Source organism: Siniperca chuatsi, linkage group LG11 (genome assembly GCF_020085105.1).
Source record: "Siniperca chuatsi isolate FFG_IHB_CAS linkage group LG11, ASM2008510v1, whole genome shotgun sequence".
Classification (NCBI taxonomy): Eukaryota; Metazoa; Chordata; class Actinopteri; order Centrarchiformes; family Sinipercidae; genus Siniperca; species Siniperca chuatsi.
This window is the reverse complement of record NC_058052.1, coordinates 7,539,391-7,566,744: the sequence shown is the minus strand read 5'-3', so window position 1 is coordinate 7,566,744 and position 27,354 is coordinate 7,539,391. Positions and strand designations below refer to the sequence as shown.

The following is a 27,354-nucleotide window of genomic DNA, read 5'->3' as shown; positions in this document are numbered from 1 at the left end:
AAGTGTTAAAGAAAACGAAAAATTGGTGACACCACCATCTGCTGCAGTGTCTGCATCTTTTTTTTTTAATGCTTTCCTTTGCAGTGTACGGCTGTAATAAAGCAGTAAATGATCCTTAAATATGTATTGTGTCAAAAGATGACTAACCCATATTTTAGGTTCATTCACGTCTTATCAGTATTATTCTTGGATGTACAACCACCCCATCTACTGGCCATCACTGTTCACATGCAAAGAAAAAAGATGGATATGTAGTTCAAAGGTCTGTAGAATTTATTACAATTCCACAATCAAAGAAAAAAGCAGCAAGTACAGAATATGTACAAGTCTATTCTGAATTTTTAAAACACTTGTGGCAAGTTTCAGGTACCAGTTTCAGCTTGGCCCCATGTTCAGTCTGTAATGCTGCTTCAAGTGCAGTGCTTTCCCAGCTCATTTTTACACCACATTTGGAAGAGCTGGACACGCAGATTCAGTCATTTCTTCACCAAAGCCTCTCGATGGCCACAGGTCATGTGAACAGACTCTCCTGGGGGCAAGTAACAACTAGCGCCATCTGGAGAATGGGAGTCATCATGTCATAGCACAAACAGCTCCTGAGCTCAGCAGTCACCAGTGTGTTATAAAAAGCCAGTACGCTGTGATGACATCCTGTGGTTTCTCCAGCGAGCTCGTCACTCTCGCCCCGTTTCCCTTTGTTGTACAAAAACACGTTTGTATCCATCAGTCGCAGAGGCGTTGACAGGTGTGGCTGCTGTATCGCAGTGCTTTTAAGACCTTGTGAGGGGGTGGGATGGCAGATAGGAGGGAGGTGCAACTGGGTAATCGTGTCTGTTAAGCAGTTAACACTGTATACTCTGGCAATGCATCATGGGAGGAGGGCAGCGGGCTGTAAAAGTAGCACCTGGTGCTGGAACTATAAAGGACAACTATAATTATGATACACTGTTTGCTTGAGAGACTACAGCAACATCATTGTACACAGTGGTGATGCCGCTGTTGACTAATGTAGATGATGTAAACGAACACTGGAGAGGTTTGTCGCCGATGATACATCATTATACCATTATATTCTCTTATAGTGGAGGACTTGTTGAAAACCTGGGTGGTTTGTCTCAACAGTACATTATGGGATGTCTTGACAATGTTCAGAAACATCAGAAGAAAAATGTTTTAATATTGTTGCAGCATACGTATCGATATGAAAGCACTAAAACAGATTTAGTTCTTATTTTGGCTGTGTTTTAGTTATTGCTTTGGGACATGTAACTATGAGCCATCAGTGACTCCTTGTAGCCATCTTGTGTAAGATGGGGGTGGGTTTGAGTGTGGGGCAGATAACTGCAGCAGTAGGGGGGTCCTCCTCGGGCTCTGACCAGGTCCTGCTCGGCCAGCAGATGGAGGCTGCGTGGGGTCACACAGCGCTACTGCAGAGAGTGCATGAAGTTGTCCAGGTTGTACTCCGTGTCGTACTGCTGCTGGTCCCATAGCTCTCCCAGGTTGTCCAGCACAGACTTCATGGAGGCCTTCCCTGAGGTTGACGGCGACTGCTCACCCTTCTCACCCTGAAACGCATTTATATACACAAGACAGTTCAGCCAAACATGATGCATGTTCCACAGGTAGCAGCACAACAGGCATGAAGAGGTGTGTATGTCTGGAATACATAGGAATGCGAGCTAACAGGCTTTTGTCAGATGTTTTGTTCTAAGCAGACTGAAGTGCAGAAATGACAAACAGTCTGATGAACACTACCTGGGTTTGTCCTCCTGGTGCTTCTCGTCTAACCAATTTAGTCACTAGATGGCCTAAACACAAGCCTCGCTCATTAAACATGACCTTAACTGTGTGAATTAGCCACTCCGCTCTATTGCTCTGAATTTTAGATTTCTTAAAAAGGTGTTACAATAAGCTGCATGAAATCATGGCCTCATTTACACCTGGTATTAAACATGGGCTCTGTATCTGGATGATTACATCTGATCCTTGGGCCTTTGCATTTACATTTATTTACATTTGCATTTATGCATTAATGTGTGTTTTCCTGGCATGTTAACACCAGGTGTAAATGGGGTCCCTGACTACGGTCTATACTAAAGTCATTAAATGCCATCGACAGGCCTGTAGTTTGCCACATTGCCTCACTAAGTTTAGATGAAGAAGTTTAACAAATCAGGTTTCTGCAAAATACTTACAATAACAAGGATACTTGATAGCATGTATACACTGAATGTTAATACCACATGAATGCTTTGTCTTTCATTTTAATAGTTGGGTTTCTGTGTGTGTCTATAGAGATAGATATAGATGGACACACGGAATAAAATAGATCACACAGGAACTATGAAAACAAATAATACAATTGCTGAGAAACCCAAAGTGTATATATAAAGATGTGACCACTTTTAACTTGTGAATTACAGTTAACATTCTAGAGTTGCAACCTGTCTCAATGCCTTTCTTGGCATTACAGTGTTGACAGCAGACACTAACCACAAAGTAAAAGCCTACATGACTGACATCATGACAAATAAACATTAAAATGTCAGTGAGCTAAATTCCAAAGACATTGTTTAGATGTCCACAAAGGACATCTGTGGCCCCCACTGACATGTTTCTCCTTCTCAGTCTGGTCTGTGTCTCCATGACAGAAACACTTAGGAGGTCTCACCTTGTCTAGAGTGAAGAGGTTGAGGAGCTGGTCTGTGCCCATGCTCTGCAGGCTGGCGTTCTCTTGGCTGATGACAGTGTTGGCGATGCTAATCTTGAATTTCTGCAGACCCATGATCTTCTCCTCCAGTGTGCCTCGTGTGATCAGCCTGTACACGTTCACAACCCGTTTCTGCACGATACAAAAACACAATGATGAATGTTAACAGAATGTATTGGACGTGTACGACAGCGGCGATTTAATTTCACTTGGTTCTTTTTGCATCACTGGTTTCAGACAAGAGCAGCAGTGTCACAATCCAAGGCTGTTCAAAAGCCGTATTTAATAATGCATCAAGGAAACACTGATGAAAATGTCACATCCTACTGTAGGAGCCACAGAAGCATTTTGGATTCAGTATCATCCTTAATGCAACTGGAATTTATCAAAGCAAATGATAATGTAAATGTTATTGGTATTTCCGTGTTTGCACGAGATTGTCTTCACCCAAACAAGTCAGGTAGTCGCATGCTGGCGGCTAACCTGTAGCACGCTGTACTGTCCTCCTCACGTAGTTGACTATTTACATCACCTGTTTCCCCTCGCTCTTCTTCTTTCTCTACTCTGTCCAACTTAAACAGCCACGCACCCTCTGCTGTCACTAACTCCCCCTTGTGGACTGATCATAGTGCTGCTATCTGGAGTCCGGATCCCTCTAGTGCCACTTTTAAACATTCCTGTGGTAATTTCGGATAGGTCCTTAATGCAAAACAGATACAGCAATAATAATAATAATAATAATAATAATAATAATAATAATTTAAAGATCCAGGCCAGAACCCTACCTCCAGTCTCAACCTCAAATCTGAAGCAGCACAAACTTTTTAAGATGGCTCTTCTCAATGTAAGATCCCTCTCTAACAAAATGTTTATTTTAAATGATTTTATCTCTTCTAATGATTTAGATTTTATGTTTTTAACTGAATCCTGGTTACGTCCTGGTGATCACAGTCAGCTGGCTGAATTGTGCCCTCCAGATTATGACTGCTTTAGCCGCCCTAGGGTTTGTGGTCGAGGTGGGGGCCTTGTTACTGTCTACAGGAAGCATTTACAATGTGACCTCATAGCTTGCAATGATTTTTCCTCCTTTGAAGTGCTCATGTTTAAACTTGGCGGCCCCCTCCTGGTCATATTTGCTATTATTTATCGCCCCCCTAAACCAGATGGCTCCTTCTTGTTGGAACTCCCTGAGTTTTTAATCCAGTCTTGTGTTAAATTATGATAGAATTCTTCTTTGTTTTGATTTTAATATTCATGTCGATGACTCCTCTAATGCCCTTGCTGCTGATTTTTTAAATATCATTAACTTTAACTTTCAACAACATGTGTCTGGCCAAACTCATTCCCGTGACCACACCTTAGACCTAGTCTTTAGTCTGGGCCTGAAAACCCCTTCTGTGGAAATCAGGGACATGTTTGTATCCGATCACCTCTGCATTGTTTTTAACTGTGAATTAGAGGCTGCTAGTACTGTCTTATCCCACTTTAAGTACACACGCGTCCTTAATGAGCATAGTGCCTCAAAATTCTGTACACTCTTCACTTCTCCTGGCAGTGTGTTTGCCGATTCCTCCAACACCAACGATTTGGTTGATTATTTTAACTACCTGTGTTCAACCTTAGAGCTCATAGCTCCTCTGAAAAATAGACCAAACTCAAAGACTAGAAAACAGCCATGGTTAAATGACAGTATTCAAAGCTGTAAAAAGAAATGCATAAGAGCAGAACGCAGATGGAAGAAATCAGGTCTCCAAGTCCACTTTGTGGCCATGAAGGAGTTATTATGCCTTTATAATAGGATGGTGAAGGATGCAAGAACATGTCATTTCTCTGCACTTATTTCTGCCCATCAGCACAACCCCAGATTCCAATTTAAGACTGTGGATCAGTTAGTTAACCCTGCCTCTCCTTGTGCCCCTGCTGAGTGTGATGCTGATTGTGAAAAGTTTCTTTTGCACTTTGCTGGAAAGGTGGAGTTAATAAGATCTGATATCACCCCCAATCCTGCCTTTTTAGATATGGATCACCTGCTCAGGGATTCTTTGAGCAATTTTTCTGCTGTTACTCTGCCTGAACTCGCAGACATCATGTCTCTTATGAGAGTGTCCTCCAGCCCTCTGGACAAAATCCCAACTGGGTTATTATTGGAAGTTATGGATTGTATTGCGCCCCTTTTACAAATTATTTTTAAACAGCTCGTTGTCTACTGGCTGCATCCCTGATTTCTTTAACAGCTTGTGTCCAGCCAGTCCTAAAAAAAACCTGGGCTTGATCCCATCCTCCTGGATAACTATCACCCAATCTCCAAATTGCCTTTTATTTCAAAGATTCTCGAAAAACTTGTATCTAAGCAGCTTCTTGCTGCTGTGGAAAACAATACCTTTGAAAAGTTCCAATCTGGCTTTCGTCAACACCACAGCACTGAAACAGCCCTTCTCAAAGTCACCAATGACCTTTTAATGAATGCAGACGCAGGCATGTGTTCAATTCTTGTGCTGCTGGATTTAAGTGCTGCCTGTGATACAATTGATCATGGCATTCTTTTAGATAGACTGAGGCACTGGGTGGGCATATCTGGCACTGCACTAGACTGGTTCTCATCTTATCTGTCCAATAGGAAATTCTGTGTCAGCATTAATAACTTCATGTCATCCTTTTCCCATATCAAGTACGATGTGCCTCAAGGTTCAATTCTGGGACCAATACTGTTCTCCTTGTACATGCTGCCTTTGGGTGATGTAATCCGCAGACATGGTATTTCTTTTCATTGTTATGCGGATGACATGCAGTTGTACCTCCCTGTCAAGCCCACTGACCTTAGTACACTGAGTTCTCTGCAGGACTGCCTGTATGACATAAACAATTTGATGTCGATAAATTTTCTTCAGTTCAACTGAAATAAAATTGAAATCCTTGTTATTGGGCCCCAACACGTCACTAAACAAATACTGACTGGTAACCTGTCATAACATATCAAGCCTGTTGCAAGAAATCTTGGTGTCCTGTTTGATAGCAATTTATGTTTTGAGCAACATATCACTAAGCTTGTCCAATCATGTTTTTATCACCTCAGAAATATTGCAAAAATATGATCTATTTTAAATCTTAGTGATGCAGAAACTGTTGTACATGCTTTTATCACCTCACGCCTTGATTATTGTAACAGCCTGTTCACTTGTCTTAATCAAAAAACTTTGACACGACTGTACAGAACTCAGCTGCTAGGCTGTTAACGAGGACTAAGAAGTACGACCACATAACACCTGTTTTAGCCTCTTTACATTGGCTACCTGTTGTTTTAGGATTGATTTTACGATCTTGTTGATTACTTTTAAGGCTCTTCATGGCCTGGCTCCAGACTATATTTTAGACCTTGTAATCCATTATGAACCGTCATGTAGTTTGAGATCTTCGGGCAGGGGTCTCCTGTCTGTTCCTGAGTCCAGGATGAAAACTAAAGGGGACAGAGCTTTTTCTAATCAGGGCCCCGAGGCTCTGGAACAACCTGCCCGAAGACATTAGGCTGTCTGAGTCAGTGTCTTCATTTAAGTCTAGTCTCAAAACACATTTTTATCTGAAAGCATATCCTGATTTTACCTGAGTTGGCTGTTTATTTTACTGCTTATTTTATTGCTTTTGTGTATTTAATTTCTTTATATTTCGTCATTCACTGTGGTATTTTATATCTCTTGTTGTGAAGCACTTTGTTTTGATAAGTGCTCTATAAATAAAGTCTTCTTCTTCTTCAGGACATGGTCCATACTGTTTACAAGAGCACATGTCCATTGCAGTATGCAAAGTGTATCTAACAACAGTACCTGTCCTATCCTATGGGCACGATCCATGGCCTGCAGATCCCTCATGGGGTTCCAGTCATGTTCCACAAACACCACAGTGTCTGCACCAGTCAGGTTCAGACCCAGACCTCCAACATGAGTGGTTAGCAGCAGCACGTCAATGGATGGGTCATTGTTAAACCTGAGATTCAGAGAGAAGAAAGCCAGGGAAAACAATTGGACTTTGGTGGCAGCTCACATTCAATAACAGGCAGCACGAGGTGGAGTTCTCAACCAAACTTCTAATTTGTTGAAAGCGACTATATGAATCAATCCACCGACCTGGAAACGATGGAGTGGCGCAGGCCGGCCTGCACACTGCCGTCTAGCCTCAGGTAGGTGACAGAGGGCAGTTTGGGTTTCAGCAGGTCATGCTCCACAATATCCAGCATACTCTTTAGCTGACAGAAAATTAGCACACGGTGCTGGGCCACCACTGCTTCAGTGCCCCCCTCTGATCCTCCACCACCACCAAGACCACAGTCCAACAGCAACTGGAGAACAGAAAAACACGTGAGAGGCACAGTATGAGACAGTGGAGAGGTTATCAGTACAGTTTAGTTCTGCACAAGGGTGAAATAGTACAATCTTGAATGTGTTCTCATGGGTCGCATTAAACATTTTATATATAAAAAAAAAAAAAAAAAAAAAAAAAAAAAAACACACTTGCTATACCAACTCTTCACCAGGAAATGTGTGTAGTCGTTACTGCTTTCTTTTTTTAATCTCCATTCTTATCCAAGCATTTACTTACAAGTAAACGTTGAAAAGCATGAATGAAGCATATTCCAAACTGTGGTCCACACAAGCAGATGATCTAAAAAGCTGACTTCCCAGCACATTACCTGTTTGAGAGCGGAGAGTTTGGGTGCGTGCTGAATGTCCCGCAGGCTGGAGTTTTGACCTGCCAGCTGCTCAATAATGTGTTTGTACTCCGGATGCTGCGTGGTCAAGACCAAGCTCGGGTGGTTACACAGCTTTCGCAGGTACTGCAGCGCCTGAAAGAATGTAGTAGTGAAGGTAAATATCACTGTATGGTCATAATGAGATGCATCTGCAAGACATTAAGGCAAACAGTAACTATTAACAGTTAATGCTTTGATTCCAAACCACTACACATCTGCTCTGTGAAACAAAAGGTTTTATCCAAAATCAGAATGCATTCTATGAACACACCTGACACATTATACAGTGATCGGCAGGTGGCGGTAATGCGCCAAGATTCGCAGCAACCAACAAAAGGCAGGGAAGAAGAAGACTGCTAGCAACTAAACACAGATGTAAACAATGCTGGTTTCAAAAAGAACATTGGTTTTATGAGGAAGATATTACTCTCTATGATCTGTCCTAAAGCCAGCAAATATAAATAGATTTAACATTGCTTATCATTTATTTGCATATGTTATCCAACTCCACTTCTCATTCAAACCCAGTGAGGCTTTTAGATTATATAGGCTCCTAGACTGCCTTAATGCTATTAGAGACTGGAAGGCACTGTTGCTCCAGAAAAACCTCCAACCTGCGTAATTTAGGGGTAGTATTTGATCAATCCTTGTCGTTCGACACCCATGTTAAAAAACAGCTGACCAGATCTTGTTTTTTCCCCCACAATATTAGTGAACCAACATCTGTAGTTTCAACTGCTGAATTAGAGATGCTTGTACACGTCTTTATCTCGTCTCTCATCGACTATAGTAACTCACTTTTTCGCCCGCAGGCAATACAGAATGCTGCCGCAAGATTGCTCACTAGGTCAAATAGACGGTCTCACGTCACACTACGCACTATGAATTTATTGTATATTTTAACTATGTACTGTATATCTATTGTGTATTTTTATTATGTAGCGAGTTTTTAGTTACACTGTCTTCATGTGGCTCGGGTGGTCATTTTATCTATTTCTTTCTTGTATGCTAATGTTTTTGTAAAGCACTTTGTGACTTGTCTGTGAAAAGTGCTTTACAAATAAAGTTTACTTACTTTCCAGAAAATGCATTCAACACATTTGTGAGACCTCAAGGTTACACACAAACACACAGTTATACACACTATAAACTCCTTAGGACACCTTTAACTATCGTTTCAGAGCAGATTTACAATTGATGCCAGCAAGAGAAATCTCTAGAAAAACAAAAAAAGCTGTACCTGGAAGACGTGGCCCGTGGCCTTCTGTTTAGGCTTTTCTTCCTCTTCTGTAGAGGCTGTAAAGATGCTGTCCTCCACACTGGCCTTGGCTCTAGACTTTGCAAAGTCTTCATATAACTGAACCTGCAGGTAGTGAGAAAGCATACCAAGTTGTTACAATAAGGTTGAGCCATTATCCAGTTGTAGTCACATTACTTCTAACCTAGAATTACGTGAGCATACATCCCATTTACCATGTATTAAAATTATATGGAAGGCCTTTAGCTGGCCTTTAATATTATTAACTACTTTTGTCAACAGAAGAAGACAGCAGAACAAGTTTATTATCCCAGATCACTATAATAATGCAATGGCAAGTAATTGCCTATTAGACAGTTGTTGGGGGCCACGAGTACCTGTAGAGGACTCAGGTTGCAGTAATAGTCCTGAATTATTTTAGGAGGAAGGTCCTGCAGGACATCCTCCTTCATCCTTCTCAGAAGGAAGGGAAGCACCTGTCGATGCAGGGCCTCCATCGCCAGGACACCTAAAAGGAGAAACCAATATTAATGTCCTACCCTTAATAAGCCTCTTAATAGAAATAGGATGTTAGGAAACGTAATATTCAGACAACTGCAATATATTTTTAAAGACAAAAAGAAAGCTCACATACCTGCCTCCTGTTCCCGTGAGGAACTTTTGGCGTCACGGCTAGCCAGGATTGGTTTACCGTAGCGAGCAGCAAACTGCCGTTCTGTTCCAAGGAAGCCTGGCATGAGGAAGTCAAACAACGACCAGAGCTCCAGGACATTGTTCTAGGGATAAACAGAGTGGAAAATATTCATGCTCTGACTACTAAACATACAAGGAAAGATATACAATATCACATTCCAAATCTGTTTGATAGCTAAAACGACACCTCACCTGAATGGGCGTTCCTGACAAGATGACTCGGAAGTTGGCAGCCAATTGCTTAATGGCTTTAGAAAGTTTGGTTTTCCCGTTCTTGATGACATGACCCTCATCAAGGATACAGTAATTAAATTTTATATTTCTAAAAAAGTAGAAAAAAGTTCATATTAAAAACTGAGCATCTACCTCCAAAACACAAAGACATTATAATCAGAATGATACTCACCTAAAAAAGTCGATGTCATTCCGTACAACATCGTAAGAGGCTACTATAAGATTGTGTTTTTTAACTTGGTGTTGCAACCTGGAAAAGTAAATGTTTGTTTAGGTTCTTGAAATTTGTTAAGAGGATGTAAATGAGATGTGTCTTGTGTCTAGGTAAAACTTAAAAAAAAAAAAAAAGGTATTGTATAATAATGAATCCAAACCAACATAAAAAAATTGCTTTGTTCTCCTGAACATCTTTGTTCCACTGTACTTTTGTACACTGTAATTCTGTGTATACTGACAGATTTTATAGCGAGGAGAAAAGCCTAAGCTTTACCGCATTCGTTCTGTAGGAGGCCCAGTGTAGTGCAGTGGGTTGAGGTACTCTTTGGCGCAGAACTTGCCCACTTCATCCACCCAGTGGCCAGTCAGTGTGGGAGGACACACCACCAGAGAGGGCATGGGGCTGCAGTCTGCAGCCTTAGTCTTAGCAAATTCCTGTGCTCTGAATAGACATCAAACACAGAAAGCTGAGTCAAGTTTTCTTAAGCAGCGCTTCAAAACACGTGTCCTTATGTTTGAAGAACAAGGATCAAAATGAGATCAAATCAATGTTGATGTTGAACCAGTCGAACCCTGCTTTGTCTATTGTTTGACAGCACAGCACAGCATGTGGCAGGCTCATTGCAGTCAAACAAATGGCGTCTTATACAATTATAAGACATTATACATTGTTTACATTAACTTGAAAAAAAAAAAAAGGAAAGAAAGAAAGCAAGCCTTAATGATTATTATGATGAAGTAGTTCAATCCTTTGTGATTTAGTAGTAATAGTAGTATTAATATCTGACATTGATTACATACACCAGCATATAAACTGCTTAAATGGATAATATATATATTTGTACATATATTCTACTATTCAATTATAATGTTCCTAACGAGTCACACAGATCATACAGTGAAGTTGCTATAGAGGAAACAATCATATGAGTGATGTTGCTTCTGAATGGTACAATATATCGTGCTCAGTGACAGAGGAGGTGAGTCAGTGTGTTGATACTATAGAGTTGAAAGTCAAACAATAATAACAGTGCTGTTTGGACTCAGTACCTGAGATAATGATCTCCTGCCAGAATGCAGATGGACTGCAGCGTCTTGCCGAGGCCCATGTCATCACACAGGATCCCGTGCAGCTTGTATTTGTTCAGGAAGGACAGCCAATTCACTCCATCCTGCAAGATGATACAGAGCTCCACAATGAAATACCAACACAAATATTTGCTCACAAAAATACACATAAAATCAGCCTATCCACTTTAACTGTAGTTGGTTTCAGAGTGACATGAGTCACTTAACGTTGGGTGGTTGAGGACCTGGCAGCTGTGAGGTGACCAATAGTACTAATAATGGTAGTAGCATTTAAATTGGATTTCTGCACTGCTCCATTAAAGAGATTGATGCCTGGTCTCAGCAAAGCTGCCAGCAACTAACATTTCTAGAATGCACTTGCACACAATACCCTATCTCCATTCGACTGCTTTTAATTCAATCTGTAAAGAAAACCATTTGTTGTCACTGTCTCTGCTTCTTACATTGTCAGCCTGCAGCAATTAAAGCAAAACCTTATTCTTAAATCTGGCAAAAAATGATCAGACGAGGTGAAGAGGCAGCTCATTCACAAAACAATTAAGTGTTCCAGGAGTTGTTTAAATGTGTAAAAACACAGGTTGGGCATCCTTTATCTGATGCTTGACGAAGTATCACAGAGATGCTGTGGACCCTGAAAACGGACACAAACGGACACACACACACACACACACACCTGCTGGTACTTCCTGAGCTCAGCCTTAATGGGCACAGGGATCTTGTAGTTCTCCAGTTTTCTGCCATCCAGTAGTTGCTCCAGGAAGTGGCGTTCTCTGGCCTTTTGGCGGATCAGGTCAGCGGACATGGCTGGAGGGTCCGGTATACCTGCCTGGTAGACGAGAGGGAAAAAAACCTTTAGAAGCAAACCACTGGATAATCACATTGTTATTAGTGTATTAGCTGATCTGACTGATCTAATTGTTTTGCAGAGATTCTTAACTTTGAATAAATACTGCATTTTAGCCTTCTCTTTGTGTGCTCATACCTCTAGGGGCAACAGGCGGATGAGTGTAGCAAAGCACTGTGTGGCCATGAAACGAATGCTATCACTGGGGTCACTCATACGGCCCAGCACTGGTACTACAAGCAGCACAATGTAGGGTACAATGTCTACATCCAGCTGCTCCATGACACCTGGAGAGATGTTAGTCAAGGACAGCACTGTACAGAAATAACACAGCACCAACTGCAAGGTCGATGCTTTGAGCCTGTACAACTTACACATAACATCCCCACACTGTTTTCACCCTAACAATTAGTCTTAAAAGATCATCAGTGCATATCTGTTGCATTTATATTGTGCTAGGTAAGAAAACTGAATATAAAGTTACGTGGCCGTGTGAAGGATACAGGCTAAAGCCTCGATGGCGCCCTCCTGTTTGGTGCAGTCACCAATATCAGCTAACCAGGGGAGTACACACTCAAGGAAACTGTTCATGGTCTCCAGCATTGCTATCTTACTGAGCACACCCACACAGCGTGCTGTCATGTGACGCACTGCTGTGTATGGGTGCTGCAGGCAGGTGAACAGATGGGGAAGGTGCTCCAGTAGCTAGAGAAAAGAAAAGAAAACAAACAGAAGAGAAACATTAAATAATTAGCGTGCATCATAATAGGTAGTTGTTTTAAGATGCCTTTATGAATTTCCATGCTAAATACTGTTCCATTACTCTTGTAAATTAACTTTGAGACAGACCTTTTGATGGTCAAAGAAACAATTCAACAACAATATTTAACTGTTAACTCGTCATAAGATGCAATCAGAATTGGAATCAGTGATAATACTTCAGTAAAATGGTGGTATAAAAGTACAGTAGAACAGTCTTTGTGGATTAGCAGTTTTACCAAAGGTTTGAGTTCAGCAGCCATGGCCCCAGCCATGACTTCTAGCACTTGTAGAGAGTTGACCAGTTCCTGAGCTGTAGTGTCTCCCCTCTCCAGCTGGGCCTGCCTATCTAGAACACACAATAGACACACAGTGATTCAGAGTACTGACTACATACATACAAGTGGATTATCTTTATCTATCCAAAGTGACTTGAATCAATATGCACAGATACACAGAAGTGCAATCTTTCTTATAACTGATCATAGATACTTATATCCAAATCATAAGCTAAAAAACAAGTTTGAGTGCAAAGTGCTGTGAATCGTTTTGAGACAATTACAAATTCAAACAGAATTTTGCATCTAAAATGCTACAGTTAGTTTGATTAAAATCCATTTAAAAAGGCAAAAAGTCTACAAGCCAATTATACTTGCTGGTCCAGTGTTTGACCTTCTTACACAACACACAAACAGTGTAGACAGTGGTTGCCATGTTGGCAAAAAATAAGCAAAGAAATTGCTGTTACCAATGTCTATCCAAGATTAAAATCTGATCATGCCAATCAACATACCAATGCATTGATTTTCAGTCACCACTGTCCTCAGTGGGCCCACTGTGTTCTCCCATAGGTATGGCAGAGACTTGGTGAGGTCTGCACCGAAGTGCCTGGCAACCGTTGTTAGGGAGAACTCTGCCCCTCGTCTTTGAATAAGAAATGGCTTCTTGCTCTAAAAAGGAACAAATCATATATATAAAAGGGTAAACACAACCTGTTGTCGATATGACCCAGATGTGAGGAAAACGTACTTTAGTAGCCCTCTGTACCTCATCATTATCAGTGCTGATGGTGCTGCCAGGAGGAAGCTCTGTGGTGGGGGTCTTTGGGGCTTTAGGGGCTGGCCCCCTCTTACTGGTGATGGCAAACGCTGCCCTTTGGTGACGGTACAGGGTGATGATGCCTCTGGTTTTGTTGACCATGTGATGCATGCAGTCTTTCTCCAACCCAACGCCTAATGGCATGAGAAATAAGGAGAAAGAAATGTGGTCAGTAGTATGCAAGCAAGCACTTCTTCAGTGTTGACAAATGATTATTGGTGGGCTGCTATTGAACTTTTCATTTTACAAATACAAAAAAACAAAACAAAAAAAAAAAACAGACATTATGTTGTGTATTTATAAGTCACTCTTTAAGAACATCAGTGGAATGGTTAAAATGTCAATGAAAACCCAATTTTGAAATCCTGTTGGTAGCTGAGTGAAGTTGGGCATATTTTCAGTAATTTTAGTCAAGCTTGAACAACTCTTACCTTTGGCATTTTCCTGTGTGGGGGGTACGGGACAAGCAGATGAGGGTGTGGTCGCAGAGTCCACGCAGGCCGAGGCACAGAGGTTTTTGATGATCTTGGGGTTGGGGCAGGGCGAGCGTCCAGCACACTGCTGCAACAGCTTGGCTATAAAAGAAGCAGCATATCCCTGGATCAGGGTGTTCTCTTCCCGCTTGATGGTCTCCATCAGAGGCCTGACCAGTGGGTTGAGCTTGTCAGGAAGCACCTGCAGGTTAATCACTGCACAGGCTGTGAACATGTGGACGCGCAGATGCAGTTGCTGCCATTCTGTGTTGGTCTCAGTCACTGTTGCTTGAGCCTGCTGTCGTTTACTGTCCAGTGCCTGCCACTGTTTGGACGTCACATTCAGACCCGCTGTTGACTCTGTAAAGATGGTGGTTACCTAGGGAACAAGCAGGGGGAGAATGTGAGTGACTGGAATGCGCGCAATCTGTTACAGAGTGCAACATCCATTGACCTTTGAAGTTGAGAATCAGCTGGGTACCAAACCATTACCAACGCTGTCAGTTCAGGAAGTAAAGACCATGACAGCAAAATAAGTTATAGTTGGATGATATAAATATAAACCTGTCATGATAATAGCAGTCAAATACCTTGAAAGTCTTAACCTCTTTAACTAAACTAGGATGCTTATGTCCTCAGCCGACATTAATGTCTTTCAGAGGCTGTAGCGGGCTCAGCGCTAGAGTGAAGATACTGGTATCATATGAAACTAGATCATTTAAGGCATACATTGGTAGCAACCATGTCATGCTAGCTTGTCGGGGGCTAAATAACGCTCCAAATTTAGGCAAAAGTTTTGCGAGGAAAAACTGGCATGGCCATTTTTAAAGTGGTCCCTTGACCTCTCACCTCAATATATCTGAATGAAAATGGATTATATGGGTACCCACGAGTCTCCCCTTTATGGATATGCCCACTTTATGCTAATCCCATGCAGATTTGGGCAAAAAGCATGCAGTTTTTTGCATGCAGTATAAATGTGTTATTTTTGCCTAGTCTAAAAATTGTGTATTTGAATATTTCTGCATACTACTAAACAGTATTGGAATTGCATAAATTGGGTATGACTGGAAAGCTGAGACTCATGTGGATTCAATGAGCCCAATTGTATACATGTGTGATGATGTTAGTCCCCATAGTAGCCATTTCATTGTAGTGAAACATTTTTAAACTTGACCTCACTGTATAAAATGACCTATTGTGACCTCTAGGATAATCACAGCCTCATGAAACTTGACAACCACAATCTAGAGACCTAGGCCATTCAGATGATGTATGGCTTTCCTAGGTATGTTGACAATAAGGGGGTTTCTGAGCAATTTCCAGAACACAAGTAGTCATTAATAGCCCAAAAATGCAGTTCTTACAGAAATGTCTCAAGTTAGTTACCAAATTACAGCATGAGTTTTTCTGGTGTTCCTCAAGGTCTTTGAGTCTTAATGTGGTATTTTGGAGGGATTTTTATCAATTTGAGTGGTCAAAAATAGTCAGATTTTGCACCACATCTGTGTAAAGATGGTATCAACTCAAAAACTGCTGCAACAACTTATGGTGATGGGAATGGCCATCATATACTTTCATCATGATGTTATATACTCAACTTTCAAAATTTTAAATATGCTCCTAAATAAAACACAATGTTTATTTACAGATTTATGACAAGAAAAATGCCTAGTCATGCCACATGCCTGTTCAAAAATAATTTACGGTTTAGTTCAGGCGTGATATCCCTCCGTCTATTTACCTAGATTTAGTTGATTTAGGGATTACAGTGAAAAGGTTTCTGCTTCATCCGAACAAGTCCAATGTTCCTTATGTGTGTGTGCGCATGTGTGTGGCTGGACGTACCAGTTCATTGGCTTGATCAATAGTGAAAACGCTACAATTGAGGCGGTCTTGCAAGTCTATGTGGGAATCAGCTAGCAGTGCAATGAGCTGCTTGCACTCATTTTGCATGCGTGTGAAGGGGATGGCAATCTCATCATAGTACAACTGCTCTGACAGAATAGCCAAAAGACGAGGCTGCACCATGGATGACACCACCTGACAATCCTGAAAGAGAGACAATGAAAAAGTAAATAAAAGTATTCAGCCTCTGATTCTATTATGCTCATACTACATCCAAAAAGTGTCCAATTTGTGATGTTTCCGTGTCTGAGCTTTTCACCTTCTGCACTGCAGCCCACTCACAAAGCACCAGAGCCACAGCTATGCGCTGCAGGGCTGACTTGGAGTTGAGGTGGAAAAGCAACAGGTGGCCTAAAGACTCAGCTGGTCGGATCTCCTGAGATGCAGCATTGAGCTGAGGGTCACAGATACACCCACACAGAGCTCCCAGCAATCTGGATTAAAGATACAAAGAGAGCAGGGAAACACTGTGAGAACTGTTAGCATCTTTATCTGCTTTTTATTATTAATTTATCTGGCAATTCTGGTTTCTTTATTTCTTGAGAGAAAGTCACAAGTTCACCTAAAGATCAGAACTTTTTCCTTCTAATGCAACAATCAAAAACTTACTTGGCAGCCATGAGGCGAGCACGAACCACAACATAGTCCCTCGTCACTGGGTCATCCGTCACCGTCTCTGCACCTGCTATATACTCCTGGACCGTTTCCTTCACCTGACTCGTCCCCTGACGTCCCTTTGAACCAGCCTTATCCTGCTGCATCAATACAACATTAATTAATAAAGTTACATTAACTAAAAAAATCATGTGGCATTCATGTGGCATTATAAGTGTCGCTTTGGGCAGGCAACATAATAAGCAGCTTGTTGCCATCACTAAATTAAACATTGGTTTCCTTCTCTGCTGCAAAAACATGTTGAACTGATCTGGTGCATGCAAAGTAAGCTGTTCCCAGTTGCATTCATTCTCCCTCAGCATTCAGCCACATTTCAAATCGAGAAACTGGCTATTAAGTTACTTGTTAGGTTGAATGTGGCTTCTCTGCTGTATTTTTATTTCCTCCTACAGGATGTTCAGGTTGCTAAAGCTCCTCTGGCTCAAACATACAGACATGCAGGCCACAGCTGTAAGATTCTTCTGTTATCTTCACGCTGTCTGCTAGTCTGTTGCCTAGCAACCTCAGAAAGGTGCATTTGTTTTGTATGATGTCTTGAAGTCACTTTTATTATATGTATGAACTTGTTGATATAATTTGCAACAGAAACGGCCTACCATCCTGAGTTATGTTGTACTGACCTTTAAGATTTTTTTTTGTTACATCAGATGTGTTGCATGGTACACAGCATGTATAGATATTTATACAATTTAGATTTGCTTTCCTAAATTTGAAATGTAAAATATTATTCATTCATTATTCATTTCATTGTCTAAAATTGCTACCAACTAGCAGCTGTTGTTCTTCGAATGGAGCTTCAGTTTGCATTTGAGGACATAACGCCTACACACCCGCATACACTATAAATACAAAAGATCAGCTGAGAATAGAACAACATAAGAACTTTTACTCTTCAGTCTTATTTAGCTATGAATAAAGTGTACAACCTTGGAGCGGGCCTTCACTTCCAGGAGCATGTTCAGGTCTATGGGAATGTGTGAGGCCTGCATCATGAGACAAAGCCAGGCGCCCATCCATGGACAGCTGGCTGCTACCACGTACTGCTGAGGGGCCTGCGACAGCAGCTCCATCCACACCTGCACACAGTGACACACATTAACAAAATCAAGGCAAGATATAAAAAGGCCATCCATATACAATGGAAAGTAAAGTGAGACATCCATTATGATGGGAACTGGAAGAAATGTGTTGTTTCACTTGTGTCCAATAATCAAACTTAGGCCATCTTAATAACTTGATGAAGTCGTAGTGCAGGTCATGCAAGAAACCTTTTGGATCAGTTCAAGTATTTCCTCATTGCTCTCCAGTATGCAGGACTGGAAGATGTGCCGGAGCATATCTTGTAGGATGGGGTTGATCCAAATTGCACAGCTCTGAAGAACAAAAAACATAAAACATTGCCTTATTATTAGGCACGCAACACATTAGCCAGCATTGAAGCTGTGAACTAAAAAAAAGTTTTGACAGTAACGCTGGTAGTTATGAAAAAAACCAAAAACAACATATACTTAAATTGTAACAGTGTTAAATCCTGTATGTAAAACAATTGACAAGTACTTTGCCATATATTACATAACTAGCCAATTATTCTTAGTCAAATTTACCTGGTCAGCTTTAGACAGCAGCGTGAAAAGGGTTTCCAATGCTGCCCGTCTTACTGATGATATAGTGTGCCTCAAGAACGGCCAAACCCGAGGGACCAGGACTGTTAATGACTGCTGCATGCTAGAGTGGACAAGAAAGTATGTCAATATAAATACAGATTCAGAAAGGGCCATGCAAGATCATTAAAAGCACAAAATAAATAAATTTAAAAAAAAAAACAAACAAAAAAAACCCACACAATTAAATAATGCCTTATTAAAAAGGGTATAAACTTAACCCCTTCCTAAACTCAAAGAGTCAGTGCTCATCCAATTGTGAGTTTGTAGCAAGTTTGCTCAGTGGCGGGGTGCATTATCTGAACTTTATTTACATAAAAGCACACAACCTCATAACACAGTGCCGGTACTCCACCTAACACACAACCGCAGAATACAGAGGAGACAATTTGCCTATCTTCAGCATAATGACAATAGATGAGCCAAGTCACAACAGTGGGCTTCTTGTGGCATCGAATAAAAAAAATAAATAAATAAAAAAGAAGCAAAAAAGCTACTTGGGAAAACCGCCTCCCATGCACAATAGTATTCCCTTCATGGTACTCATCATTGCTTTTCCTTCATATTAATCTCTAAATCACAACATAGTGTCTCTTTAGAGACACTATGTTGCTATGCTATTAAAACATGATTTTGAAGCAGTAGCATTTATTGTGTGAACATCCCTGAGACTGACCTGCACTGTCGAACCTGCGGGTAGATGAGCAGCGAGGACAGCAATGTCATGATGCTGTTGGTGGAAGCAGTGAGGTCGTCAAGGTCCAAAAGAGAATCCCATAGTGTGTTCACGATGAAGGGTACCTGAGAGAGACACAGAATTTCACGACTAAATTAAGGCCTCCACAATGAGGACAATGTGAAAAATAAACTGCCTATAGTTGACAGACACAAACCGAAACTCGATGAGGATATATTGTTAAAAAACGAATTACTATTTTCTCTCTGACCTTATTGGGCAGTAGCTGTACCAAGCCTTCCACTACAGGGATGAGGGCTGAAGCTGCCACGGCCCTGACATCATCATCTAGGTCCTGTAGGCCTACAGTGACGGCTGGGAGCACCCGGGGCAGTAAAACAGAGATCAGGTCCTGAGTCACAAAGGAACAGACAGATGAAGATGAGCATAGATGAAAGGGTATGAAATCAGAAAGTGTGGCCTTTACAGTGACATCTCTCCACAAGAAGCACATATGCTTCTGCACCAAAAAAAAAAAAAAAAAAAAAGTTTTTAGTCCATGCACATATCCTCCAACCTTCACAATTTATATTCATGATCATATGGCACTCAAAACGAATATGCTTATTTAAAGGCTCATGATATACACACAGAAGGGGTGGTACCTGTCGGACAGCCAGGGCATACTTGATCCCGAGCAGGCCTCCGTGACGGACCTCCCACTGGTCTTCTTTTAGCAGCGTCAGCAGGACGTCAACTGTCATGGAAACACCACTCTCATTCATATGGCGAAGGGCCACACCGAGCGTCTGGGCACACGTCTCCCTGACAGGAGCCACCACCTGGCAAAGGGAGAGCGATATAGTACAGAAACACAGGGGGAAAAAAAAAAAAAGATTTAAAAAGGGCATACATTTATCTGTTTGACTAGTTACACTCCACACCAGCATAAATGACATATGATGCCGTTTGATTACATATTGGTTAAACTGTGATAGCGCTGATGGTTCTCACACAATGAGAACGCTATAGTGTCACTGAGACTCTACCTACAGATATAAATACAACTGAAACTATGACCAATAAAGACATTACAAGGCCAATGACATATTTCCTGAATGAATAACCATGATATGAACAAAGTCAATCAGGATGATTCGTTACATGTCCTCACCTTTACTACACTGCATGTCTCATCTTGCACATGTGACTCAACTATAAAATCTCAGTAACTTTTAGCATCCTAAGATGTTCTGTTCAGTTGTCCGGCAAAAAAAAACAAAAACAACAAAAAAAACAAACGAAAAAAAGACCTACCTCATCGGATACAAAATCTCCAAAGCGGTCCAGAGCGAAGACACAGAGCAGCCGGATGACCAGGTCCTCTATCCACTCCTGATGCTGCCGCAACATCTAAACCAAGACATCACACAGTTCTTGTCAAGTTTAATTCTCACCGAAAAACGTTGAAAACCTGAGGATAAGATTAAGATATACCTGTTCTGCAGTGCTTCCCACCAGCTTTCCACCCCCAGCACCATGGGACTTGAGGATTTCTCTAAGACCTGTGCCTGCACCATGACGAACCTGTAAACAACCGCATACAATACAATTTTATTTGTTTACATTTATTTTGCATACATACATACATACATACATACATACAAAGAAGGTTTTAAATTGAGTTTCGTTGGCAACTTCAAAAAAAGGCTCAGTAAATAGTTTGACCATATAACTGTGTATTAAAAAGACCTGTCAATCAATTTGGCAACATTTTGTTTACAATTGGATCAGAGATTGTACCTTTTACTCTGCCCACCCCCTCATGTTCAGCTGTGTACTATCAGCTAAAATTAAGTATCACGTAATATAAAAATGCTTTGTTTTTACCTCCCATGACGGATTAAAGAGGTCATTGCAGAGCTCCTCACAGAAGCTCTCCAGAGGCCACTCGTGTGTCTAAAGACAAAGCAATGAGACCCCAGTTTAATCATTAATGAATGTTGACTTTTTATATTGTCAGTTATACCATTTATAGCAATTAAATGATTTAGGACTTGACATCAATGAGTTATTGAATTGTTTTTGATTGCTTACCTCCTCTAAAAGACTTGAGTTATCTGGAACGTTGTCGATTAAGACTTTATGCTCTGTTGCCGGTTGGTCAATAACTACATTGGTGGTTTTCCTTCGTTTCTCTTCAGGTTCACCCTCAAAACTGTCGTTACTAAAGGGTGAAGAGATCTCACAGTGAATCACTTTTAGAACCAATCAAACTTTACATATAAAAAAGGCCCAGATCTGTCAAGCTGAAATGGGTCAAAACCTTAAAAAAAAAATAATAATAATAATAATCTACATGTCTACATGGGGAGCAGGTTTCTACAGTAGCCCAGAATGGACAAACCAAATACTGGCTCCAGATAGCGCGGTTCATGCTTTTCACGAGTTTCACGGCCAGCATGGGTAAGTATGATGGTCAGAAATATACGTATGTATATTATATGTATAAAAAGAGCTAGTATAAGGATTTGTACTTAGGTCTGTCTTTTAAGAGATGGAGATGTTATATGATGATTGAAGTCTCCAGCCATTATCAAACCAGGAATGTTGGTACATAATGTGCATAATCTTACCTCTTTTCATTTGGATCCATGTCTTTGGATCTTTGTTTGGCCACTAGCTTGGCCATCCTCTTAGCCTTATTCTTCTGACGACTGCTCATGCCTGGGCGGAACTCTGAGTCAATCAACTCAGCAGCCTGAAGGGGCTAAAAACCCAAACAGAGTCGATTATTCATTTTAAAGTTTGACTGACTGACTGCATTGCCACTTCCTGCCTCACACTTCTGATTATCTTCACATATTTTTCAACTTTATAGTCCATCGAAGGCTACAGCTTGCAGTAAGAACCAAAAGGACACAAAGTGCATGCTCAACGGTCTGCGGAATCAAAGCTAAGAGGCTAAAATGAGACCTACCACGTGGTTGCGGGAGCTGGATCCAGCTGTGGCTTTGCTTCCATGGGCTCTAAGCCCACTGGGTTGGCAGGTATAGTCTAGGTCCTCATCGTTGAACAGCTCCTCTGTGTCCATGCCGATTGCAGCACCCATGTCCAGACCTAACTTCTTCTGAAGAAGCTTTCTCTGGCGGACGAGACGTTCCTTCGGGTCCATCTCACCTGACAACAAAAGTAAGTCATTATCATCATCATCATCATCATATATTTTAATAGCACATTTCTTCTGTTTGTTTTTATTTCACACTTGCTTTGGCAATGTTAACGTCTGTTTCCCATGCCACTGAATTGAAAAGGAAGTGAAATCAGATTACAGAGAAGCAATGACTGGTAGAACAACTGAATGCAGGAAGTTACAAGCAGACAGCAAGTTCAAATTCAAATGACCATCAAAAACGATAAGGATAAGCTTTCTCTATTCAAATTGCAATCAAATTCATGGATAAGTAGCCTCGCTGGTTGTGTGGTATTTGTGTCAGAATCAACCTCAGATATTAGTGATGATGTTGCAGTAGTCCAGTCTCAGCTAATAACCATTTTTCACAACACAACAGGTTGCAAAGTACAGACTCAAAATCTCCCAATTAGCACAAAGACAGGCACAACTGAACAAGACTAGCCTTAAATAACTATGACCATCCTACTATTATATTAATGGTTCGAATGGGTTCCTTTCTACATGCTTCAATATACATAAATTAACACAATGTAACGATGTATAAATCCCCCCCCCCCCAATGTGGGTGAGAGTGTAACAGTGTGGAGGTTATTGCCACCATAAAAACCGATAAAGAATCACTACAAACCAGTTTTTTCATCCTGCAGCTCAAACTCAGCGCCAGCAGATCCCAGCAGAGAGGCCCCGTGTTTGAGTAGACGGGAGATATCAAAGTGGTAGAAAGTCAACCGGTCACAAGAGGAGTCCTCTGGAGACAGGTCTTCACAAGACTCTACAGGAAACAAAAGTGTTTCATAAATGCACATTTGTCCCTCTAACTACTTAATGAATCTGAGGTCATGTCCATACTAAGGCCTTTCATCAAAAACAAGCTTGTGTTTTCCACCCAAGAAAACAGCGCTTTTTGGGAAAACAGCCTACACAATGGATGAATCTGAAAATTGAGGTCTTACATTTTTTTGAGGACAGGAAAAAAAAAACCTGAGCTTTTGGTTGTGTACCAAGCAGCAGAAATGTTACGAAGCCTTCTTTTTGATGCACACTGCGAGAACTCATTTTGTACAGCAATACAGTCGATCTGTCATTAACCTATATTTATGAATGTTTATGTTGTCAGTTTTTGATAAAAAAAAAAAGAAATACTGATTTGATCAAGGGTCTTAATGTAGCAGCCCAAGAAATACCAAGGTAAGCCTTGGTTAATACGCAGAATTTATGAGCCACGATTAAATAACCATTTTACAATCCTACAGTCAAGTGAAAAACAAAAACATGTCCCATCTAAATTGTGTTTGGCTACACTGAAATACAATAAGTGAGCAGGTTAAACCCTGTTCTGTTGCCTGAGACAAAATGGAGTAACTGGGCTAGCAAAAGGTGCATTCTCTCAAGACTAGTCCTTATCATGTGATGACCGTAATGCATAATTTTATTGTTTGTCAAACAAAAGAGGAGAAAGCATGAACAATTTTCCTATTGTTATGGTCTCTCAATGTATAATGTGAAGTCTTTTTGCACAATGACCTAATGCAGTAAGTGTGAGATCCTACTGTAGAGGTTATCTTTTCCAGGTCACAACTAACAGAGTGCATTACGTGTTTGAACAGCAAACCTGCATGTTATCAGTTAGCCCTGTATCAAAATTGAGGCTGATCTTTGAAATATTTTGTGTCACCAAATGGATGCCTAAGTTCCCTGTATCATCTGCTAACTGCCAGGAAAAACAGCACACAAAACAGACACACCAATCACATGTCTTGTGACTAAACCTAAAGTAAACATTAGCGTTCTACACCTGTTCACAAACCAGGATGCTAATGGGAAGAGGGTCAACAAAGTTGTTTCACAAAAACAACTGCAAATGCAGTGTTTAATGTGGCATGTATGCCTCAGCTTAACATCACTCAAATTTGACAATTTAAATATTTTAATGAACAAGCCTAAAAGCTCACCTTCTTTAGGCTTGGGGGCTGGGTCCCACTCAGGAATATTCTTCACAATGGCCTCTACTGCTTGGCCAGCTGCGATACGAGTGTCCCAGTTGGGACTCCTTAGGTAGGTCAAGACCTTATAATTGACAGAAAATAGATTTAATTTACTAAACATACAACTTAAATGAAAACTGTCTGATCTATAAAGGTTAGAAAAGAGACAAGAAAAAAACAGCCAATGCAAAACAGAATATTTGCCCTTAATACGTTAAGGTGGTTTGTTACAGCTGCAGGGTCAGAATTGCATACAAAATTCAATCCAGGTGCTAATATGGTACAGACCTGCCAGCAAGAATTACACTGTTATAAATATTTCACAAATTTGACTGCAGGGACAACCAAGTATGCCCAGGTTGACATAATATTAATACAATAATATTATGGACGCCCATGAAAAACTGTTTGGACTAAGCAATCAAACACACCTTTGATAGGAGGTTATTGAGTTCATGTGGGTGGAGTTTGACCACTTCTCCAAGCTGCTGGGCTGCTGCTTTCCTGGTTACTGGTGTTGTTCCGGTGTCAAGCAGGATAAACAAGCGATCTAGTCTAAAGAGAGGTTACAAAAAACAAGCACAACAGAAACATTACACACCATGCACAGCACTGAACAAACATGCTGGTTCCTCTAATCCTATTTTGGTGCTCTACTGTGTAAAGACCACTTCTAAGCTTTGAAGACCCGAATATATTAGCATAATCTTTGTTTGTGCACATAAATATGATCTTTACATTTTCTCATTAAACTCTAAAAAAAAAAAAAAAAAAAAAATCAGTCTCACAATTTCATTCATTATGGCAAATGCTCTCAAGGCAACACACTGACATTTATTTGCATGGATAAAACCATTTTGTATTATTACTTGTTTGGCTTTGCACCAAAGTAACCTGTCTAATGATCCCAGTTGTTCACTGAGGTCATTAGCAGTCTATTAATAAAGTGGAATGGATTAGAGATGTGCTGTGCGTGACCCCAGGTAAGCTACCACTAATACTTAAACTCCACTACAGATGGGTCTACTTTGCTATGCAAAAGAAGACCACTGACACCACGTGGAATTATCATAACAATCACAACGGAAAACACTAGCTAAGTACACATCTAAACATTGTTAGCAAAAGATAATATTGGTACATTTTTAAAGTGACGTTAAAAACTACCACGACTTTAGCATCAAGGTAAACACTTGCAATTTAAGCTTAAGCGTGTGTGTTTAGATTTGCACTGAGTAAACTGTGTCACTAACCAGTGTCCCTGTTCCGGTGACCAACATTAATATACTCTACACAGGTCAATGGTAATATCTCGTGTTTGAAAACTGGCTTTTCTGACACAATTTCACAATAACGTTAGTTAACCTATACTTAACAGCAGATCATCAGCAGTGGACTGTGAAAAACTAAAATTAATTTTAACTGACATTTAGCACCTGCAGTGAACATGAGCCCAAAATGAGTTGCGAGCCCATTCTATGCCTGGCCTTCGAACCTGTGCCACGAATAGTGATTAAATTACAACATAACGTTACACTATGTTAGTTTGCTGGCTAACGTTAGTCGGCCGTCGCCATGCCATTCTTTGCCAAAAAGCTAGCACATTTTAGCAGGTTAGCTAGCTAACGTTAATTGTTAAAGAAAGTCGGACAGATAAAACAGCATAGGCGTAACGTTAAGCCAATCTTACCTTGATACAGCCATGGTCAATTATTGAATGGCCTTTCACGTCCCACATTCAACAGCCAACCAGTAATTTGAGACTTTTCCCTCTCTGCTGTTTAACGTTTCCAATGCGGCAGATAACAGTAGATGAAGTCATTTGCTAGTTAGCGGCTACCGCTAGCTAGCTGAGGCCCAGGATGTGTGCTGACCACCCCAACTCTGTCTACCGAAGAGAGTGAGTTCACCACCAATTCATGGCTTCAAAGTTGTCCCTCTTGTCTCTTCGGTATCTTCACCCACAAGATATCGCCAAGAACCATACGCATATCAATGTATAGCTCAAGTTACCCTTCAGAACTCTTCGATGATAAATATTTTAACCTGATAAGCTGTAAAGAGTTATTTTGTTGCACGTTGAGAGCAACCCAGAAGACTGTTTTTATATGAGGAGCCATCTTGCATTTATTCCTTCCTCCATAGCAGGCGGAGGCTGATTGGCTAGAAGCATCGGGGAGAACCAATCAAAATGCACGTTAAAAGAGGAAACGAATGGAAGTGGAAAAAAGCGAAAAGGGATAGTTTACATTTTTTCTCAATAATGTTAGATACATTGTTGCATCTTACGTGGCTCTAGTTTATCTCAAATATAAAAACTTACTACTAACTGATTTGCTTATGTGTTCGTGAGTGTATACACACATATGCACACCAAATATTATTTAACCACGATTATCTGAACATTTTATCAATTATTTTAAATGAACAATTTTACATTTATTCTGATGGATTCACTACATTTCTTTGTATTTGCTGACGTTGCTTAAAGTTAAAGTTGAAATTGAACCCTGAGCTGACCATGGTCCTGAAAAGCCAAAGGTTAACCTTCTCAGTTTCAGAGAAGCCTTTGCCATAGCCTCGAGTTACAAATGGCAAAAAAAAAATGTGTTTTAGCAAACACAAGTGGCATTCAGCAAAGGTTAATCATGCTTAGTGTTTCAGATAGCTATTGTTTAGGTGGTATTAAGTAGGATTAACCAGCTGGGCAAATATGCAGACAATTCAGTAGACAACAGTTGAATTGCCAGCATCTCATAGTAAAAGTATTTGCAATATGTAAATGAAATATGTGTTTCATTAATCTAACACTATGGCAATGTGACTGTTAGTACACCTATCAGACACAATCACACACACCTTACAACTGTATTTTAATAGTTCATAGTTTATTACCTCTGACTTCCTTTTAGCATGAATAACATGAAAGGTCAGCATGTGACATCTCTGTGTGACTGCAGAGGACCTACTCTGTATGCCTTTTATTTAGATATGACAAAAGAGCATTTGAATGTATTTTTTTTAAACAGAACTAAATGAACACACAAACTCTAAACTGAGATTTTAACACTTACTAAGCATATGAATATTCACATTCAACATTTTACTGATTGTTGTCATGCCACGTTTTACTGAATG

The 27,354-nt window shown here is 40.6% G+C and overlaps 1 protein-coding gene across 4 annotated transcripts; it reads right to left on the bottom strand.

The window, feature by feature from the left end:
* Nucleotides 1-250: 250 nt before the first annotated feature.
* On the bottom strand, nucleotides 251-26,341 carry btaf1 (BTAF1 RNA polymerase II, B-TFIID transcription factor-associated). 4 transcript variants are annotated; one of them, XM_044215204.1, is made up of 38 exons: nucleotides 25,907-26,341; nucleotides 24,648-24,771; nucleotides 24,184-24,298; nucleotides 22,860-23,003; nucleotides 22,016-22,215; nucleotides 21,672-21,805; nucleotides 21,133-21,262; nucleotides 20,926-20,994; nucleotides 20,533-20,622; nucleotides 20,353-20,448; nucleotides 19,701-19,877; nucleotides 19,307-19,447; nucleotides 19,036-19,160; nucleotides 18,303-18,423; nucleotides 17,967-18,071; nucleotides 17,625-17,774; nucleotides 16,633-16,778; nucleotides 16,283-16,457; nucleotides 15,964-16,167; nucleotides 14,074-14,494; nucleotides 13,574-13,776; nucleotides 13,338-13,494; nucleotides 12,784-12,893; nucleotides 12,289-12,490; nucleotides 11,924-12,072; nucleotides 11,615-11,767; nucleotides 10,903-11,024; nucleotides 10,127-10,294; nucleotides 9,809-9,886; nucleotides 9,595-9,724; nucleotides 9,344-9,485; nucleotides 9,087-9,217; nucleotides 8,692-8,814; nucleotides 7,392-7,544; nucleotides 6,829-7,040; nucleotides 6,529-6,688; nucleotides 2,672-2,842; nucleotides 251-1,565 (listed from the first exon to the last, which is right to left on the bottom strand). In XM_044215204.1, exons 1-38 carry the CDS (start codon nucleotides 25,918-25,920, stop codon nucleotides 1,425-1,427), a joined length of 5,586 nt encoding a protein of 1,861 aa, XP_044071139.1. In that variant the 5' UTR covers nucleotides 25,921-26,341; the 3' UTR covers nucleotides 251-1,424. The 4 variants fall into 4 exon arrangements, with proteins under 4 accessions (XP_044071139.1, XP_044071141.1, XP_044071140.1 ...); XM_044215206.1 differs by having other exon boundaries at nucleotides 13,592-13,776; XM_044215205.1 differs by having other exon boundaries at nucleotides 16,633-16,775.
* Nucleotides 26,342-27,354: the final 1,013 nt, after the last annotated feature.

Excerpts from the sequence above, each read along its gene's own strand:
- btaf1 (XM_044215204.1), bottom strand. Across the intron at positions 21,263-21,671 it reads ATGGATCCAAATGAAAAGAG|TAACGACAGTTTTGAGGGTG; the intron begins GTAAGATTATGC and ends TTCACCCTTTAG. Across the intron at positions 9,725-9,808 it reads AATGACATCGACTTTTTTAG|AAATATAAAATTTAATTACT; the intron begins GTGAGTATCATT and ends CTACTTTTTTAG.